The sequence below is a fragment of the Mirounga leonina genome, unplaced genomic scaffold (genome assembly GCF_011800145.1).
Source record: "Mirounga leonina isolate KUSES-001 unplaced genomic scaffold, KU_Mleo_1.0 Mir_173, whole genome shotgun sequence".
NCBI lineage: Eukaryota > Metazoa > Chordata > Mammalia > Carnivora > Phocidae > Mirounga > Mirounga leonina.
In genome coordinates, this window is record NW_023270447.1 from 88,164,630 (window position 1) to 88,183,064 (window position 18,435).

At 39.0% G+C, this 18,435-nt stretch overlaps 1 protein-coding gene across 3 annotated transcripts in view; it reads left to right on the plus strand.

The window, feature by feature from the left end:
- RERE (arginine-glutamic acid dipeptide repeats) overlaps positions 1–18,435 on the plus strand; it is a 290,457-nt gene that overhangs the window by 156,996 nt on the left and 115,026 nt on the right. For all 3 annotated transcript variants that reach the window (XM_035019874.1, XM_035019876.1, XM_035019877.1), the window contains exons 8-10: positions 4,636–4,684; positions 11,499–11,623; positions 13,314–13,413. In XM_035019874.1, coding sequence (XP_034875765.1) covers positions 4,636–4,684; positions 11,499–11,623; positions 13,314–13,413 — 274 coding nt within the window. The remainder of the gene's footprint in view (positions 1–4,635; positions 4,685–11,498; positions 11,624–13,313; positions 13,414–18,435) is intronic.

Genomic DNA, 18,435 nt, shown 5'->3' on the forward strand with positions numbered 1-18,435 from the left:
TGCTTCTCCCTCTCCCACTCCCCCTGCTTGTGTTCCCTCTCTCGTTGTGTCTCGCTCTGTCAAATACATAAATAAAATCTTTAAAAAAAAAAAAAGATTTTATTTATTTACTTGGCAGAGAAAGACACAGCTAGAGAGGGAACACAAGCAGGGGGAGTGGGAGAGGGAGAAGCAGGCTCCCCGTGGAGCAGGGAGCCCGATGCGGGGCTCAATCCCAGGACCCTGGGACCATGACCTGCGCCGAAGGCAGCCGCTTAATGACTGAGCCACCCAGGCGCCCCTCCAATATTTTCCTTCTAACTTATGCATGACTTTACAAAAATCACGTCCAGGTAGAAGGACCCATTTAAAGGCCAAGACAGACTAATGGATTTTTAACGTAAAAGAGTCCAAAAAGATCATAGATAAGGTTTTAGATTCACATTGTGTAAAAACCTTTAAGAAATGACCACTTTGTTGAGTTTTGGGGTAGTATCAAAAGTAATATCCATAATTGCCAAAAGACTTAAAATATTCTTCCTATTTCCAATTATTATCTTTGTGAGACCAGGTTTTCTTCATATACTCTAACTGAAATAACATATTGCTGGGCATGTGGGTGGCTCAGTAGGTTAAGTGTCCGACTCTTGATTTCGGCTCAGGTCATCATCTCAGGGTTGTGGGATCAAGCCTCACGTCAAACTCTGCATTCAGTGAGGAATCTGCTTGAGATTCTCTCTCCCCTCCCAACCTTCTTCCCCTCCACCTGTTTGCAGTGTTTCTGTCTGCCTCTCAAATAAATGAATAAAATCTTAATTAAAAAAAAAACTTATTGTAACAGATTGAATGTAGAAGCAGATATGAGAATCTGGCTGTCTTCTGTTAAGTCGTGGATTAGATTTGCAGAAATGCAAAACAGTGCCTCTGTTTTCATTAAGTTTTTTTCTGGTTTAAATACCGTTATTTTTTATAAAAATAAATGATACATGTTCATATGTAATAGCCTTAACTGCTATTTAAAAATTTTTTTTTGAAATTTCTCAAAAACCTAACTTCCTTAGAATGCTCAGTAATTTAAAGACCGTAAAGAATTTCTGAGACCAAAAGTTTGGAAATTGCTGTGTTAAGTTAAAGGAAATACGTACTGGTCAGCATGTGATTATTAAGAGTGTTTTCTACAGGCTGTTGATACTCCTTTTAAATAATAATTGCTGGTGATTTTTGTCAAGTTTTACAACTTGGTAATCTAGAAGTATTCTTGCCACTAAGGAACTTTAAATTTGTCCTGAATGCATAAAAATGCCAGGCGGAGAGCGTATTAGATTTTGGGGACACACAAGATGGGTATCCGTTCTTGTACTCTAGAAGCCTGTAGTCCGTCCCATAGTGGGTGGGGTGGTAGGAAATGTCCAAATGAGTCTTGGCAGAGTGTCATTCTCTGATAGGGCGCTTTGGACCACGAGGGGAGCTTGCAGGAAGAAGGGGGCAGTGAGGCAGCAGGGGATGAACATGTAGTTTAATGTAGAGTTTGGATGCTGTCAGAAGAGGGAGGGGAGATGGTGATTGTTTGGTGGATCGCAGATGTGGCTGGGTACTGGCTATTTCCCACAAAGCTTATTACTTCTTGTCGCTCATCTTCATTTCATATGCTGACAGTTTTTCTGTCAGATGCATCCAGTTCTCTCTAATGGGGCATGTTGCTATCTTTATCTTGGACCTAAAAAAACATTTCCACCATTATATATATTCTATATCCAGGAGTTCCTGGAAATGGTAGGCCAGTGCCATTGTCTGCTTGCCTTGGATCCTAATCCTCCTCCAAAATAATTTTGTTGTATTTCTTGCTATAAGAAACCCTAATATTTAAAAGTTGCATATGATTAAGAAATAATTTTGTTATAGTATTGATTTTTAAATTTTCAAAGGTTATTTTATTTTGGGCTTTTAAAACTACTAACCTTGTTAGTACCCATCATTGATAGAAACAAAAATGAGAGAAACAATTTCCAATTTAGGCTCTTAAGATCCTCAGTACACTTGTTTGTCTCACTTGTATAGTTATTAACCTATTTTATGCAAACCAGTGGGATCTAAGATATTTGGTGTTTGTTTTATTATTGTGGCACATTTTTGAGCTAAATATGATAATACTGGCTTATGAAGATATTAAAAGAAGAAACAAAAAATAAACCACACAAAAAATAAAAAAGGAAAAAGACTAAAATAAAAACAGACCAGGAATGTTTGTTCTAGAATTATCAAGGACTTAGCAGTGCGTGTGTAGCAGTGAAGGGGAAATGCTTTCATAGGCATCCACTTGAGAACCTTAGCATAGTATAGACCTTCTAGAAGAACCTGGAAGTTGAGCTGTGGGCACAAGTTACTGGATGGGCTGCAGCTGAAACCTTCTCAGATGACACATTTTGGCTAGACCTGCTTGTAGGCAGGCAAGCATTTGGAAACTATTTAGAGATACAGGGGAGAGCTTTTGGCAGCTAGTTTTGCTCATAGCTAGTTATGAAACAGAAAGGAACGAGTTGGAAGGGAAATGGTCAGTAACACTGACTGCTTGTTTTTCTTAAAGTACTCATGATTAAAATAGCCTCCTGGCCTGTTTGATTCCTCTCAGACCTCCTAAAACAGCGTGTCGTTCCTACATGAACCTACTAGAACACTCCATCTTTTGGCTTGTTTTTCAACATGCCATTCCCCTAGTGGGGAAATGAAGGTGCTTTGTACATTAAGGACTGTACTTATGCAACCTTTTCTCCCACCGTGTCCCGTCCCACCTCTGCAGGGTTTTATTCCCCCCTTGGGAAGTCCTGTTTTGCCCTGCTGATGGGCTCCCCTTCAGAGGTTTCTTTGGGAATTAACCACTGCATGCACTGTTGTCTCCCTGTGAAGCCTGCCTAATTTTGATCATTTCCCTTGGCATTTTTGTATTCTGTTTCTCCTGAGATGTTTTGTGCTTTCCAGTGTAGTGATTGGAACTGTTCTGGTGTTTTGGGGATGGATGATACTTCCCTGGGTAGTTGGAGTGTAAGCTCCTTAAGAACCGGGCCACATCTTTCCTTTCCGAGTCTTCTCCCTTCCTTTGTTATATCTACTGCCCACTTTCTCCAAATAAGACTCTTCCTGAGAGAAACCGTTGGGTCAAAAGAAAAAAGTGTTAGACCTGAAGGAAATAATCATTTTCCAGAATTCATTTTAACAACTTCACACGTAACGTTAGGGTTATCAACTCTGTGGAGGACGAACACGAGACCGTGTGGCATCTCCGGTGCTTTGCTGCTTTGTTATACTCCGCAGCACAGTGAAGTCTACCAGTCACCATCGGCAGCTCTCACCGTGTAAAAGCCCTCTCTCCCCAGCACTGCTGGAGATTCAGAGGTGGCTGTGCAACACAGCAGACTTGTCCCTGGGCCAGAAAGGGTGGCCTGAGATCGCCCACAGTTAGTCACGACTCAGAGTTGAGATAACCAGGAGTTGGGAACGAAGCCCCGGGAGGGCAGGGACTGTACTTCTTTGTCCGTCACCATATACCTTGTGAGTACCCTGTGCAAGGCCTGGGACAAAAAAGTCAACAAGCATTTCATGAAGGAGTGAAAGGGGAAGGCAGTCCACACTTTGGGGAGTTGTGAGGTGAAATGGGAAGGAGATCAGGAAAGGCTTTACAGAAACAGTGGCTTCTAAAAGGAACCTGGGATGGCTAGGATTTGAAGCAAGAGAGGGTGAGCTTTGCAAGTGCAGTAGGAATGACACAGACAGAAACAAGATGAAGTCTTCCACCTCCTAGATCTTCTGGGCTCATCCCCACACCTTTTTCATCTCTGCTTTTTTTTTTGCTTTTATTAAGAAGGCCTTTTCTGGGACATGGCTGGATGGCTCAGTCATTTGGGCATCCAAGTCTTGATTTTGGCTGGGGTCATAGTCTTGGGGTCATGAGATTGAGCCCCTCATCGGGCTCTGTGCTGGGCATGGGGTCTGCTTGTGATCCTCTCTCTACCTTTCTCTCTGCACCCCCCCCCCCCGCCCTTGGCCCAAAGGCCTTTCTTAACTATCTTGTATAAAGAACTGTGAAAATATTTCATCATTTACCATCTCCTTAATTCTTTGGCCCTTTTATCATCTGATCTACTTTTTGTTTCTTTGTTTTGTACCCAGATAAGAATATAAGTTCTAATAAGGTAGGGGTATTGTGTTTCTCATTACTTTATCCCCAACACCTAGGACAGTTTTGAGTGTACAGTAGGTACTTAATAAATATTTGTTGAATGAATGAATGACCCCGTGTGTGTGCTAGGAACCATAGTTCTCTTGTTTATCTTTTAATAAGGTTTACAGTAGGGCGTGTGAAATGTTTTGAAAAGAAGAAACCCGTACTGGGATTGTTCTGTTGGAACGTACCTCTCTGAGGTCTGAAGAACCGTGGTATGGGTACTCACGACAGGAAGCTGCAGGAACGGGGCTTTTAGAGGAAAGAGATTTTAGAGATGTGTATGGGGGGTGGGGGAGTGTGCATGTACAGGGCAACGCTAGAAATAGTGGGGAACTTATCCCTCATTTATTTGAAGTGAATTGTTTGTCTTGAAAAAAATGTGTGAATGTTTATGCAGGACTATATGGTGCTAACCTGATCTGCTCTTTTCATGACAGGAGGCTGAACAGCACCCAGGGGGAAATTCGTGTTGGTCCTAGCCATCAGGTAAAGCAAATTTTAGTAGCTTCTCCAATAGGGTTTTATTTCTTATTATTCTGCTGGCCCTTTATTCTGTTAAGCAGCAATTTAGAATCATTGTTATGTTTTAGGGAATTTTATATAAATGCAGGGTTCTTTTTCCCCTGATCACTGCATACTTTTTAAAAATTAAAACGTTTAAAAATGTAAAATTTACCATTCTAAACAATTTTAGGTGTACAGCTCAGAGGTTTTAGGTACATTCGTATTGTTGTGCAACCATCACCACCATCCACCTCCAGAACTTTTTTATCTTCCCAGACTGAAACTCTGTCCCCGTTAAACACTAACTCCCCATTTCCTCTCCCCAAGCCCATGGCAACCCCTCTTCTACTTTGTCTCTGTATATCTGACTCCTCTAGATTTTTCGTATCAGTGGAATTGCACAGTATTTGTCCTTCCATCTGGCTTATTTTACTTAACATAAAACCGTCAGGGTGCCGCCATGTTGTATCACATACCAACTTTAATTTCTTTTTAAGGCTACCACATTTCATGTACACATTCATTCATTTATGGACATTTGGTCACTACATACTTGAATTGTAAGTTTTAAAAAACCCCTGCCCTTCAGAAGAGGTGGGATGCTTAGGCTCTTTGTCGGTCAGCAGCTTGTTGTGTTGTGACCTGTGTCCTCTCATGCTTTATTCAGTTTACTAAGACTCTTAGTGCCCTCTTTGCCCCACCCCCCCATATCTCTGTATCAGGATGCTTTGACAGGCAGGACTAGAAAACTCTGGCTGCCTGTGGCTGTTTATGATCTCATGTACCATCACATCCTGGTCAGACAGGACCAGGGCTCTGCTTAGCTTCTGTACAGTTCTCTTGGTGCCTAGCTGTCCCCCCACGGCTGCCTTCTTTTTTAGGTGGTAGCTGAATTTTACTGATTCTAAGATGTACTTCTTTCCTTCACATTTTATTATCTCTGACATCAGACTTCATTGTACATTCTGTAGTATGATTATAATTTAATTGGCAGCATTCCTCCTTTCTAAATGCACTAAAATATTAGTGGATCTTACCTTGAATGAATTATAGCAGATGTTGAGAGCAGGAAAAGGGATCATCCTTCTTTTCCCCTTAAGAGCAAGGAACAGTCTTCCAGAAGGTCTCTAGTAGTCTCTATATGTCATTGCCATGGATCGAGTCACTGTCCATTTTTAAACTGTGAGGAAAGTGGGTTTAGTGTGATTGGCATGGGCTATCATTTGAGTGAGCCATATGGCCATCACATAGTACAGATGTGAGACACAGACAACTGTTCGTAAGGATATTGAGGTTTTAGTAGTCTGTTTAGTTGTTCATTTTTCTGTCTGGATTTTGAGCATTCCTTGTATGCCATTCATATTTTTAAGAACCTATTTTAACTCTGTGATAAGAAAGAAATTAAGAAGTGAAGGAATATTAAAACCAAAACGTAGAAACCATCAGGGGCATCTAATTTCTAGAAGGCACGTCTCATCTCAGGACTAGGATTATAACTGAGACAGACAAAAAGAAGCTGCAAGAAGACATCCTCCTTAATGCCTGCCTTGTTCAAGTATACCCTTGCCTTGGTGTGGCCTAGTAGGTGGGTCTGACTACCACCAACTATATATTCTGTGTCTTCAGGCCTAGCAGTTACAGTTTAATCAGGGAATCCAGTACTGACCTGGTACCACTGGACTACCTGTCCCTCTCTCTGCTCTCTTGCCACTGTATTTTCCCACCCATTTTTCCTTCCTCTTTGTGTCTTGAGATCTTTGTACTAAAGTTTATTTTACTGATTTTTTTTTCCTTGCCATAATAGAAAAAGTGGGTTTTTTGTTTTTTGTTTGTTTGTTTAGAATTCTCACTTCCCTTTAATCACTGAATTTCAGTTTTTACGAATAATCTTAGGACAATTCAGGTAACTAAGGTTTGGGGAGGGAAAACAGTTCTCGTACACGAAGAACTAGACATGCTCAGTTGTTCTGTAAATAACTGTTGGCTTCGATTAACAAACATTTTCACAGAAACAAATTTTTTAAAGCCAAAGATCACTGCATTTTTATTTACAAAAAAGCCGTAAATAAATATCCACTTACCCTTTACTGGGAGAACTTAAATCAATGTTTGAACATTAAGTCAGTGACGATTCTAAAACAATGAAATTCTAAGTTAAGGCTTTATGTTTGTTTTGAAACCCATAGTCATAGGCCACTGTGACCAAGAAAAAGTGGTTCTTAAGTAAAAGATGCTAAAATTCTTGGAAAGGAACAGGTTTAGTATGCTTACATTCTTTTTTTTTTTTTAAAGATTTTATTTATTTGAGACAGAGAGAACGAGAGAGAGAGAGCACATGAGAGGGGGGAGGGCCAGAGGGAGAAGCAGGCACCCTGCCGAGCAGGGAGCCCGATGCGGGACTCGATCCCGGGACTCCAGGATCATGACCCGAGCCGAAGGCAGTCGCTCAACCGACTGAGCCACCCAGGCGCCCAGTATGCTTACATTCTTGCATACTTACATTTATTTTATATCAGATTCTAAATATATTCATGAGGCTTTATTTTAAAAAAGAAATGTTTTGGAGCACCAAACGTAACAGGACTTTTTTACGGATTGGCAGTATTTTCCTTATTAAAATTTTAATTTTTTTTATTTGGTGCAATATTAACATTTGTAAAAATCAAGAAAGAATAGTAAAATAAATCCCCTTACCCTTATTAGTCAGCTTTCACACATATCAGGTTACGGTCAAACTTGTTTCATTTATTCTCCTTCACACCTCTCCAACCATTATTTTGAAATAAATCACAAATCTATCATTTATTTGTTAATATCCCAAAGAGAGAGCTCTTTCAGAAAACAAAGTCACAATATGTAATACCTAATAAAAATTAGCAATTTCTTAAGTACCCCTTGGTCCAGATTTCCCTAAATACCTTTTTTTTTTTTTTTATAGTTCAGATTGGAATCTAAATAAGAGCCATGCATTGCAATTGGTTAATAGGTCTCTTAAATCTCTTTTAATTCATATATTGTTCTCATTTTTTCCCCTTCTCTCAATATATGTATTGAAGAAGGTGAGTGTTTTGTCCATTAGGGTGTCCCATAGTCTGGATTTGGCTGATTTCATCTTTATGTGTGATTAGACTTGTTCCCTTGTCCTTGGCATATCTTGAAAATTAGTAGTTAAATCTAGAAGTTTAACATCATCCTAGTTCAGTCCTCTGCGCCTGGCATGGGTGGTGCTGAGTAGTCGACCAGGAAGTATGTGTGTCCTTGTAATGCTGATTTGCAGCCATGGCTTATTACTTAGAACCACCCTTTAAAATGGTGATACTCTGTCATTCCTTCATTTATTAGGTGAATAAAGGAAGCTTTCCCTTTACCACCAACTATTTGATTATCAGAAGCACAGAGGAAAGGCAAGATAAATGCTCAGTTCCTTCCTTCTGTTCACCAGTTTTCAAAAATAATAGGTTGGTTTCCCAGCATCTTCAGCAGTCACCAGTGGATTTTAAATTATTTGTTATCTGCTAACCAGTTGAACTTATTCTTACTGATGATTAAATTATCCTTTTGGGACTGGTAGGATGCCTCTTCCTGCCATCTTCTGTGTCCTTTTGACTAGACGGACCCCAGGGATTTTTGGTAGGGTTCTTTTAACTGGTATGACATGATTTTAATGTTTCATCTTGTATATTCCCTGCCGTTGATCTAGAATTAAACTTTTCTCATAGGAGCCCTTATTGTTTTATTGGGAAGTGACATTTTTTGACTGGGTGCTGGGTGTTCATTGTTACTAGGCTGGTTACTATTCCTAGGCCTTTTCAGGGAACAGGTTAGGAAATATGGGCCTCCCCCCTTTTTTTGAAGATAAAATATATTGCAGATTCTTTCTAATTCCAATTCAAATTTTTATCTGGGTTTTATATTTAATCCTATCTTTCTTTCCTTTTATATCTGTATCTTTTCCCCATGTCTCAAATCCCATTTTCAGATGACTCCAATGTAATTATTCATTTGCTTTAATCCCATAATACATATATAATAGTGCAGAATAATAGTACTTAACACTGCTACAAATAATATGGTTATTGAAAACCGCTTACTATTAAAATATTTTGTTGTTGTTCTTAGAATATATCCCACTAGGGCTTTATAGGCAAATTAATATGTGTTTTAAAGTTAGTTGAAATAATTCCTAGAGAGGAACCAACTCACTATATAGTTAGTGCATTTATTTCCCTTTGCTTTAGGGTTTTTAAGAGATTGTTGTTCTTTAAATTTCATTTTGTTTTTATAGTTACATAAAGTTATTCACATAACTCTGAAGTCAAACATACAAAGGAAGAAGTGTGCTCAAAGAAGTCTGCTATCTCTGTCCCTTCCACATTTTCCTTCTCTCCCTGATGGATAATTATTGTTTTGATTTATCCTTATTTTTATTCCCCAACCCTCTGTTCTTAGATAAGTGGTAGCATGATACACACATTTTACCGACTTCCGTTTATCTTTTAACAATGTATCCTGCTGTTCCCTCCGTAGCAGTGTGTAGAGTGACTCCTCATTTCCTTCTCCCATTTCATGGAACTCCATTGCGGGGATGGAATAGTTCATTCTTCCAGTTCCTATTGTTGGGCATTTAAATTGCTTCCAGTTATGTGCTATTATAGGTAATGCTGTAGTGAATGGCCTGAGCATACAGATTTTTATATTTTTGCCAATGTATCTTTGAAATATATTCCCGGAAGGGGGATGCCTGGCTTAAAGGGCAGGTGCACGTGGAAATGTGAGGACATTACAAAATGCCCCTCTGTAGACATCGTACCATTTTTGCCTTTGTGCTAGCAGCTCACTCAAGTGCTAATACAATAAGAGTCTTGTATATTGTCACACTTCGGGATTTATGTCATTCTGACAGATGAGAAATTGTATTTCAGTGTCATTGATTTGCCTTTTTCTTATCAGCAAGTTTGACCATGTTTTCCTATCATTAAGAGCCATTTGCATTTCTTTTTCTATAAACTATCTAACTATATTTCCAGCTTATTTTTCTCTTGACCGGGGAGGATTTGTCCTCTACCACAATAATAGTACTTTTTAACTAATTTAACAAACAGCCATTGGAGAGCTACTCTACCAGGTATTGTACTTGGTGCTGGGGAAGCAGAACTCGGTACAAAGGTCAAAAAAGGCCTTTTGATGCAAATACCTCTTGTGTTTTAAATTTTATTCCAATATGGTTACTATGTCTTAAGCAGACCTCAGTTCTGCTTAATTGAGGCACCCAGTTAAATGTTATAAAAGTCAATACTAAATTAAAGAAGAGCATCCTTGTTTGGAGAAAGTCAGTGCTTGGTACACATTTAGAGGTTTCAGAGATCTCCTGTGAGGCAGACTGGGAGCCCTAAGACCCCATGGTCTGCTAATGTTTTGTTTTGCCACAAGATTGTTTTGAAAAATCAAAATTTCTGGACTTCGGAAAAAAATCAGGGGACATACAAGTACTGCTTCTCATTCCTGCTTGGTTGCTTTTCCTGGACAGGGCAGCACTCTCCATTACACCCTGGTTCCCCTCACTACTTAGCACCTGATACCTCTGTGCCCAGGACAGGAGCCACTGCCTGTGAGTGGCTGTGAGCACTTGAAATGTGGCTAGGCCAGACTGGGAGGTAGTGTTTTACTTCCTGCGATTACTAGAGTGTTTAAAATGAAATATGTAGCTCTCATTTTATTTCTGTTGGACAGTGCTGCCTTATCCTCTCCTTGCTTCGTTTAATTTTTTTGCCTGGTTTCTGTGGACACTGGAGCTTTTTAACTGTAGCTCTTAGTTTAAAATATTTGACAGGTGTGTCCGTGTTCATCATCTGAGACAATAGGAACATGTGTGTTTTGCAGATGCTTGGCTTTATAGGCCCCTGATGGTTGTGGTAGTCGTAGTACATGCTTGACTCTTGCTCTGCCCCGCAGAGTAAGGATGGGAACATGCCAGGGGTATTTGGATCTCTAACCCAGAGGTGACTTAGAATCTTGGTTGTTGAGTACTGTCGTTCAAATGTTTTTTAAAAAGTTTATTGAGGTATACTTGATATACAGTGAACTTGTTCATATCTTAATGTACACTGTTGGGTCTGCTGTAACAGTTCATATCAAGGTGCAGCATTTCTCTTGTCTCTGAAACTCCTTCCTGTCCCTTCACAAGCAGTCTACTCCTCCTCAAGCTACTGCTGGTCTGATTTCTGACGCCATCATTTAGTTCAACTGTGTTTTTAATGTTAACTCCAATTCTGTGTCTTTTTTTTATGTTTACCTTGATAGTACTGTAGTTATTGACTCTCTTGAGAGTAGCTTAACTTAATAGGATAGCTCGTTTGGTATTTTAGCACATATCCTTAGGTGAGGTTTCATTATTTATATCTGTCTCTTTGTAAACTTGTTATATTGGAAATGTGTGTGTTTTTCCCTTCTTTATCAAGGAACTGTTCTGTCCTGAGGGGTTCCCCCCCCCCCAATTTCTTTTATTCACATGCATCCATTTTTGTTTTACTCTTTGGATCATGCTGGCACTGGTTTATTTTGACACTGTTTGCTGCTCCTTAAGTAGAGATTAAGCAGTCCATTGTGAAATCTTCTATGGTGAAATGATCCTGAAATGTGCTACAGGCTGGTTTCAGTGACTCACAGTTGTTTCTGTTATTTTGGTCCTGCCTGAAGAAAGAGGCTCAGTAACTAGTGCATCTGTTCCCGGGGCCTTCCTGTTGAGGCAGCTCTTTAAATGCTCCTTGATTGTGACTTTTTCATCCCTGTCTTACAGGCCAAACTTCCTGAATTGCAACCGTTCCCTTCTCCAGATGGCGACACTGTGACCCAACATGAGGAACTGGTCTGGATGCCTGGAGTTAATGACTGTGACCTCCTTATGTACTTGAGGGCAGCAAGGTAATAGGAATTCTCCCCATTCTGCCCTCTGAATTAGGCCATCTGAATTGATTAGGAGGCAATAAACTTTCTCCTTTCCCCTGAAATTTTATTTATACATTGAACATTCTCTCACTTTGTTTTCTTATACCCTCTGTAATCAGAGCTCTGAGTTTTCATGTCAGAGAAAAAGTTTACCATGGTAAAGTCACTTTTTTCTTTTTTCCTCAATCTTTGCCCCACATCAGATTTTAGAACTCTGCAGAAGGGAAATATCTTAAGCCATACATGCAATTATCAACACTTCTAAATACAAGTTGAGTGATTGGGTCATTTAGCCCGTTTTAAAATCCCATTACAGATTTCTCTACTTTAGGCTGTTCCTTGATGCCTGACCCAAGCTTGGTGTTTTTGTGGCTTACCTACATGAGAACTTGTTAACCTACAAATGCCTAAAATATAAAAGATAAGTTTAAATCTGTCCCTGCTCATCACAGTGCAGGCAAAGAGCCTTTCTTCGTCTGCAGTGGTCTCTGGGACTCACCACAATGTCAGCAGCGTGCACCATGGCAGGCCCCAGTAACTGAACTTTAATCCTGTGGTCAACTGCGCTGTGTGTGAGGTACACAGCAGAGACGAGGCCGCCTCAGTGCAGTGCATGCGTGGCCACTAAGAATTCTTTTCATCCCCTTCCCCGCTTTTAACTCACCTAAGGTTAGTTGATGTATAGCATGAAAGGAATTAAGCAAAGTTTCAGAGGATTTAATTATTTTCAAAAGATCTTTCTTTCAAAAAGATTATAATCTTTCTTTCAAAAGATTGTACTCTAGCCAACTGTCGTGGCACATTGTTTTAGCTTATTCATGCCCTCAAAACTAAAAGCTGAGTACAGGTAAAGCATGGGAAGAAATAACACAACTGGACTGGAGTAAGTGAAACATTTTCCTTTGTGATTGAGTGAAGGGTGAACTGTAGAGGATCTTAAATTTTTTTTTTTTTTTGAGAGAGAGAGAGAGAGAGAAAGAGAATCTTAAGCAGGCTCCACACCCAGCTCTCATGACCCTGAGATCATGACCTGAGCCAAAATCAAGAGTCAGATGCTTAGGGTGGCTCAATTGGTTAAGCGTCTGCCTTCGGCTCAGGTCATGATCCCAGGGTCCTGGGATCGAGTTCTGCATCGGGCTCCTTGCTCAGGGAGGGGAGCCTGCTTCTCCCTCTGCCTGCCACTCCCCCTGCTTGTTCTCTCTGACAAATAAATAAGTAAAATCTTAAGGAAAAAAAAAAAAGTCAGATGCTTAACGGACTGAGCCACGCAGGTACTCCTAAAAATTTTTTTTTAAGATTTTATTTATTTCTTTGAGAGAGAGCGTGCATGAGTGTGCAAGTGAGGGGAGGGGCAGAGGGGGAGAGAGAGAATCTTAAGCAGACATCGTGCTTGGTGTGGAGCCTGTGCTCAGTCTCAAGACCCTGAGATCATGACCTGAGCTGAAACCAAGGGTCGGCTGCTTAACCAACTGAGCCACCCAGGTTCCCCTAAAAAAAGTTGTTTTTTGTTTGTTTGTTTGTTTGTTTTAAGAAAAGTAGAAACAGGACTGAGGACTCTGGCTTATCATGCATGTAGTAATGGAATTTGGTTTGGGCTGAGAATGTACTCTGGAAACCGAGGGTTAACATAATTCTTTGCTGATGTTTCCTCTTTCTGTCCTCCAAGGAGCATGGCAGCATTCGCAGGGATGTGTGATGGAGGTTCCACAGAAGATGGCTGTGTTGCAGCATCTCGGGATGACACTACCCTCAATGCACTGAATACAGTGAGTCTTTTGAAGTTGCCCTGGGTGGGAACAAAGTTCTCTTTCCCTTGTGCTAGCTGTAGGGAGTACGCGATGAGTATGGAACATGAAGGAGCCTGGAATCTTAGGAGTGAGTACTGTGGTATAGTGCTGGGATTGGAAGACGGGCTGTGGTCTTGGCTTTGGGCCCCCCAACCTTGATCCAGTGATGTGGCGCCTCTAGGTTCATTTCTTCATCTGTGTCTGTACCTCAGGATTGTGTTGAGCCTCAAATGAGAGCCTGATGATAGTGGTTGATCTTCACCAAGGTCCCACAAAGCCGACCACTGTTAACAGATGATCTTATTTAATCCTCACAATGTCCCTCTGAAGTAGGTTTTATTATTATCACCATTGTGGATGTGAGGAAATAAGTTTGGAGCGATTAAGTCACAAGCCAAGGTCATACACTCAAGATGTGAATCTGGAGTCCATACCTTTTGCCTTCTTCTCTGTCTCTGAGACTGTGAGTTTGAAAGTGTGTGGAGGAATAGAGAAGAAGCCAGACTTCCTGGAAGAAATTAGTTCTTTTTATAGATGTGGCTTAGGAGCCATGTAAATATTTCACATGATTATACAACAAAATTGAGTTTTAAAAATAATAATCCTTAAAAAAACATAAAGTAAAATGTGACAAGTGAGCCTAGCAGTACTGAGTTGGTTGTATGGCATCCTTCAGGATTACTCATCTGCTCTAATCCTGTAACACACACAGCAGCTCAGAAGAACAAAACTCAAATTGCTATAAATAGTGTGATCACTGAAACCAGTTTACTTTTTTTGGACATTCCTTTTTGACATTAAAATACATCCTATAGGGCTGTGTAGGAAAATTAATGTATTTAAAGTTTCTTGAAATAATTCTTCTCTGTGTGGTTACTAATGTGAAACCATCAAATCTGATGAAGTAATAATGGGTTTTTTATGCATTACTGATGTACTAATAAAGTTATATATATTTACATAGGATACTGAGCACAAGGCTAAGCAACTCCTGATGACTAACTAAATGTAATTTAAGCACCCTTTTTGTTTTTCATTTTTCTTGAGAGGTACTGTAGTTGGAAGGGACTTTTGAGATCATCTGTTCAGTCTCTAAATAGATAATAATCTAAGGCTCAGAAAGGCCAAATGATTGTTGAATGCCAACAATCCAAAAAGTTCATGATGGAGGATAGAAAATAACCCAGATTCCCACCTTAGGGACTTTGCTACTCTCCACCTTGCTTTCAAGGAGGCATGTGGATGTGGCTCATTTGCATTCCTGGTCTAGTTGTGTTTCCTGAGCATTACATGACATGATAATAGTCTCTTATGTGTTAGGGATTGAGTGATCTTGCTGGGATTGGGCCGTGTGCTAAATAACTGGATGATTTTTTACATTCCCATACATTTATTTCTTTTACTTTCTCGCCTCTTCCATACTTAAGAGTTTTTGTTTTTATAAAGGGTCTTTATTCTGAGTATACATTACTGAGCCAGAAGGGGCCTGTGAGAGTATTTTATTGATGAAGAATCAGAGACTCAGATCGGTGAATCTATAGACAGTGGGAATGGTAACAGTGGTGTGAATGTCTGTGAATTCAAAATACCCTAAAAAGTGTGTGTTTATTCAGAGTAACTCTTTGATATGGGTTTGTCTTCTGTGGAGTTTTTTGCATAAAAGCTTTATGAAAAAATTTCCACTTTCACGACCATGCTGATCAGTTGAATTTTTAAATAATAAAGATGTTGCCATATTTAATTAAATATCTATTTTTGGCACTTTACTGAATTGATCTGATTTGTTCTCTTTATTTCAACCCCTCTAAGGATTCTGTAGAACATACTTCTAAACAGAAATAATTTGGGCTATTTTTGCCCATGGTCCTTTGTAGCAAGTTCCTTCTGAAGTTTTCTTAAGCATTGCCAGAGGGCTTTTGGTTTTATGAGTTTTTATTTCTGTGAAGCTGCCTTCCCATCATTTGAAATTTTCCTGTCTAGGCGTGTCCAAAATGGCTCAAGTGTCTTGGTTTATGCAGTCCAAGTGCGTTCAGCCACCAAAGGACTGAGTTATGTGTACATTTTGTGATGAATGGAGAAGTTTAGTGACTGTTTTAATTTTTCTACTTCATTGTTTTACTGGCTTACAGAGTTTGAGTTGTAGGTACTTTCTTTAATGAAAAGTGAAGTGAATTGAAAAATCTTATAAGAAGTTAATGTTTATTTCAGCTTCCTTGGAGTAATGGTGGTTTCGAGCTGTGTTAAGTAATAAGTTTAAAAGATAAATACATTGTCATATGAGAACCGTTTTTTTTCTTAGAGTCAAAACAAGGTTTTAGGCATTTCTCAGTTTATAGTAAACCTGTGTCTATTTCCTGTTTCTCAGGACAGTACAGAAATTTAAAGTGTATGAAATTCTATAGTACAGCCACATTATAGTGTTAACAATCTGAGTAGGACTATTTAAATTTAAATGCATTTAAGTAAATAATTTGATCTTTAAAACTGCCATCTTGAATAGAAATTTTTGAGCTGTTAATTCTTAATACCTATTTTTAAATAAAAGCTCTTCCAAATTACTCGTTTTGACTCACTTTTTTCTTCATTATTCACAAATGAGATTTTTAGTGTGTAAGTTTTAAAACAACATATGGAGTATAATTTATGTATAATAAGCTACTCTGATTTAAAGTATATACAGTTTGATGGGTTTTTTTCAGATGTATATACCAGTGAAACTACTACAGTGATCAAAATACAAAATATTTCCAAATTCCCCACAGTTTCCTCATGAACTTTTATAATCCTTTGCTGCTTCTAGCCTCAGACAACCATTGATATGTTTTCTCACATCATGGATTGGTTTGCATTTTCTAGAATGTTGTATGAATGGAATATCTTATGTAATCTTTTGGGTCTGGCTTTTTTCACTGTAATAATTTTGGGATAGATTTCTGCTGTTGCATTATCAGTAGTCCTTTTTTAATGCTGAGTAATATTCTTGTGTATGGATATTCACAGTATTTTATCCATTCACCGGGTGATGGACACTTGTATTGTTTCCAAGCTTTTGGCAATTAAAATAAAGGTGTTATGAACATTGTTACTCAGTCTTTGTGTAGATGTGTATTATCATTGCTCTTGGGTAAATACACCTAAGGAGTGAAATGGCAGGATTGTATGTATGCAGGTAACTTTTTAAGAAACTGTCAAACACGGTTCCAAGTGGCCATACCATTTTAGATTCCCTTCAGTAGTATGTTAGAATTTCAATTCTTCAGCATCCTCAACAAGACTTCATGTTGTCAGTCTTTTTCATTTTAGTGATTCTAATGGGTGTATAGTGATATCCCATTGAGATTTGTTTGTTGGTAAAGATTCCTCAGCATTTGACATTACTGATGATGTCTATCTGTGTCTCATTCAGTGAGGTTTTAATTTGAATTCCCTGACTGTCATATTGAGCATCTTTTCATGTCTTACTGCCCATTTGTATGTCTTCTTTTGTGAAATATCTTTTGCCCAATTTTAAAAATTAAATTGTTTTTAGTATAATTATTTAGTTGTAGGAGTTGTTTTTATATTGCAGATACAATTTCTTTGATACATGTATTTACAAATATTTCCTCCCATACCATGACTGTTTTTCTGTAATGGTGTCTTTTTTAGAGAGCAAGATGTTTAATTTTCCTTAAGTCCAGTGTATCATTTTCCTTTTGTGAGAGTTTCTTTGATCACCCCATGATAACATAGGTTGTTTCTGTGCTTTCTTGATGTTTTAGTTCTTGCCTTCAGGTCTGTGATTCTTTTCAAATTAATTTTCTATGTGATGTGAGATATGGGTGAAAGTTCATTCTTTCCTATGCAAGTGCCAGTTGTTGGAGCAACATTTACTGAAAACAGACTTTTCTCAGAGGGGCATGAGCAGCGGCGGGGGCAGAGGGACAAGCAGATTCCGTGCTGAGTGGGGAGCCCAACATGGGGTCTGATCCCAGGACCCTGAGATCATGACCGGAGCCAAAGGCAGACGTTTACCTGACTGAGTCACCCCGGTGCCCCTAAAATTATATTTTTAATTTTCTGCCCCTAAAATTATATTTCTAATTTCAATTTCTAAATGTTCATTGATAGGATAGAAATAGGAACAGTTTTAATGTGCTGACCTGTACCTCTTCTTCCTGTTAATTTCCAGTAGCTTTCTGGTTGGTTTCTTAGAATTTGTGTGTACACAATCATGTCATCTGCAAATAAAGACAGTTTTACCTCTTTCTTTTGGATTTATGCATTTTGTGTCTTTCTCATGCTTCATTGCACTTGCTTGGACCTGTAGTACAGTGTTGAATAGAAACAATGAGAGTGGACATCTTTGTCTTATTTCTCATTTTAGGGAGAACACATTTAGCCATTCACTAATAGGTGCAGTGTAGGGTAGTAGTTGTTAATCAAGTTGAGAATGTTCTCCTTTATATCAAAGTTTGTTTTTTATCATGAATGGGCATTTAATTCTGTCAGATGCTATTTTTTGTGTGTAACTAATGAGATGATCATATGCTTGTTATACTGTATTTTGCTAATTTGGTGAATTTTGTTGATTAATTTCAAATGTTAAAGCAAGTATGCATTCCTAGGATAAATTCTACTTAGTCATTATGTACTGTTGGATTCAATATGCTTATATTTTGTTAAGAACTTTTACATTTGTATTTATAAGGGATCTTGAGCTGTAGTCTTCTTTCTTTGTAAATAAATCTTTTTTTTAAAAAAGATTTTATTTATTTGAGAGAGAGAGGGAGAACACAAGTGGGAGGGGGGAGTGACAGAGGGAGAGGGAGAAGCAGACTTCCCGCTTAGCAGGGAGCCCAATGCAGGGCTCAGTCCCAGAACCGTGGGACCATGACCTGAGCTGAAGGCAGATGCTTAACCGACTGAGCCACCCGGGCACCCTGTAAATAAATAAATCTTTAAAAAGAGTTTGTAAAGGATTGGGTGTGTGTGTGTGTGTGTGTGTGTGTGTGTATGCAT